Genomic DNA, 2,610 nt, shown 5'->3' on the forward strand with positions numbered 1-2,610 from the left:
TAGTACCCTCAGAGCTCCCAGGGACTAAACCACCAACCAAAAAGTACACATGGTGGGACTCATGGCCCGAGCTTCAGTTTCTTGACAAGCAAAATGCAGACGTGCACCTCATTGCATCATTAGGTTAATCAGACACTGCCGATTCATGGCAGTCTTGGGTTTCTTTTCTTTTTTCTGTTAATACCACATATCATCTCAGAATTTAGAGAAATTCTGGGAGAGGTGAGGTCCCAGAGGACCCTCTATCCCCACCCCCAGTATAGGAACTTACCATCTGAGACCCTCGGCCACCGGGCCACATCTCTTACTCAGCTTTCCTATGTTAAGGCGATGGCTCTTATATTTCCCAGAACATCAAGGACTCTTCCTGGCTCAGCCTCCCCAGTCAGGTACTGGGACTACAAGTAGGCACACTAGGCACAGGGGTCTCCCAACTGAGGGCCATTTTTTTTTTTTTTTTTAAATCTGAGGTGCCTGAAATTAACGCGGAGTCAAGATAGGGGATGGAGGTGTAATCCATCGAAGCTGCAGAAACAGCTTGGCTGTGGAACTGAGGTAGGTTTTGAATTTAGCACGACCCAGCCCAGTGGCTCTTAACGCGGTCTCTGGAGTTAGCGTTAGCCTTAACATCAGCCCCAGCCCCATTCCCAGCCAGGAAGAGATCAGAGGGTCCAAGAATACCTTGGGTTCCCATCTGCCCTCTCTCTACCCGCACCTCTCAAGCCCCCTGCTTAGGCACCCGGAGAATCCTCTAAGGAGAACTTGGTACCTGGGCAGCACCAGGATTTCGGAGGAAGACTAAGTCTACGGGAGCTGCCTGGAGTTTGGAGAAAGGAGGCAGCCCCCTTACCACCTGCCAGGGCTGAGAGGCCTGCAGGAGGACCTGCAGTCAGGACACTGGAGATCTGCTCCTTCCTTCCTGCCTACTTGGATGAAGCTGTGTTACTTCCCGCCAGGACTCAGGAAGCCTTCCTATTTTCTCTTGGGTGTCCCAGAAGCGCCAAACTGCACACTGCCCAACAACTGGACAAAGTGCTGTAGCAGGTGCCTTTCTTCCCTGCTCTTGGGAGTGCCGAGTAGCCCGGCTTCCCTCTTCCCACCCTGGCGCTCACCAAGCCTGGCTCCTGGGCGTGAGGCTCTGCGACAGGAGCTGGGGTGGGTCCGTGGGGCACCGACGACATCCCGTAGTTGCTCAGCCCTGACTGCCTCAGCGCAGCCACTATCGGGATCTGGCCAAGTGGGCGTGGTCCAGTGTGCAGGCAGCCCGCCTCCCAGCCCTCCAGGAGCCCTAGTAGCCGCGCGTGCTACCTGAGTTGACAGTATGGGGATACCTAGGACCTCGAAGCTTCAGGTTCTCCTCTCCAAGGAGGAATTCGCCAACCGCCATACACCTGGGAAAGCGGCCAAGTGCTTCAGGGACGTGTTTGTTTGTTGGTTGGCAGACTTGTCGTAACAGAAACCCAGCAAATAAAACTATTCTTTAAACAAAGCTGGTGATACACTTCACTTGTCCAGATTAAAATTATGGCTGAGTGGGCTCTCATCCCAAACCACACACTTCCCAGGCTTCCCTATATGTAACTTGCAGCTACAGCTGGCCCTTGAAGGAAGTGTGGTGGATGTGATATCGCACCCAGGAAATACTTTCAAAAGGCAAAGGACCACACTGTATAAAAATCTAACAAGAGGGGCTGGAGAGATGGCTCAGCGATTAAGAGCACTGACTGCTCTTCCAAAGGTCCTGAGTTTAAATCCCAGCAACCACGTTGGCTCACAACCATCCGTAATGAGATCTGACGCCCCCTCCTGGTGTGTCTGAAGACAGCTACAGTGTACTTAGATAAAATACTAAATCTTTTTTTTTAAAGATTTATTTATTTATGTATATGAGTACATCATTGCTCTCTTCAGGCACACCAGAAGAGGGCATCAGATCCCATTAGAGATGGTTGTGAGCCACCATGTGGTTGCTGGGAATTGAACTCACGACCTCTGGCAGAGCAGTCGGTGCTCTTAACCTCTGAGCCACCCCTCCAGCCCTAATAAATAAATCTTTTTTTTTTTTTTAAATCTAACAATAGTGTGACTATCCTTCCTTGTATTATCAGACTACTAAGCCAATGGGCCCCAGAAATTAGTCAATCCCTACCCCCAAGGGAAAAAAAAAAACAACCCAAACCCCCAAAATTCCTCCTGGGAGAAATTTCTTTCTCCCTGGCAGCCCTAGGCAGGCAACTTCTTAGAGAAAGATTTCCAACGTGTCAGCTTTGCTGGACTGCTGAGTTACACTCTCTTGGAGATGGACTTGGGAGGCCACTGGATCTTTGTTTTCCTCTCTTCATGTGCTTGTTATGGTCTGCTCACTCCACCTCTACCCCTGGAATAGCTTTAGTTATTTTGTTTCATGCCTGCCAATCACTGACACAGAGAAGTGATTTGGCTTAAGGACATGCTGGCCACATTCCCTGTTTTGTTCTGTGTATTTTGAAAGTTCTGTATGAGGTTTGATAATCTTAAGAAATTCCAGCTGGGCAGTGGTGGTGAACGCCTTTAATCCCAGCACTTGGGAGGCAGAGACAGGCGGATTTCTGAGTTCGAGGCCAGCCTGGT

General features: G+C 50.2%; 1 protein-coding gene across 2 annotated transcripts in view; it reads right to left on the minus strand.

Moving 5' to 3' along the window:
* The window catches only part of Mfsd2b (major facilitator superfamily domain containing 2B), a 12,547-nt gene extending 11,144 nt beyond the window's left edge, over window positions 1-1,403 (minus strand). Inside the window, exon 1 of one of the 2 annotated variants that reach the window (XM_031355302.1) lies at window positions 1,113-1,403. In XM_031355302.1, coding sequence (XP_031211162.1) covers window positions 1,113-1,181 — 69 coding nt within the window. In that variant the 5' untranslated portion in view covers window positions 1,182-1,403. The remainder of the gene's footprint in view (window positions 1-1,112) is intronic. The other variant, XM_031355301.1, reaches the window with a different exon arrangement.
* Between the last annotated feature and the right edge of the window lie 1,207 nt (window positions 1,404-2,610).

Source organism: Mastomys coucha, unplaced genomic scaffold, assembly GCF_008632895.1.
Source record: "Mastomys coucha isolate ucsf_1 unplaced genomic scaffold, UCSF_Mcou_1 pScaffold6, whole genome shotgun sequence".
Classification (NCBI taxonomy): domain Eukaryota; kingdom Metazoa; phylum Chordata; class Mammalia; order Rodentia; family Muridae; genus Mastomys; species Mastomys coucha.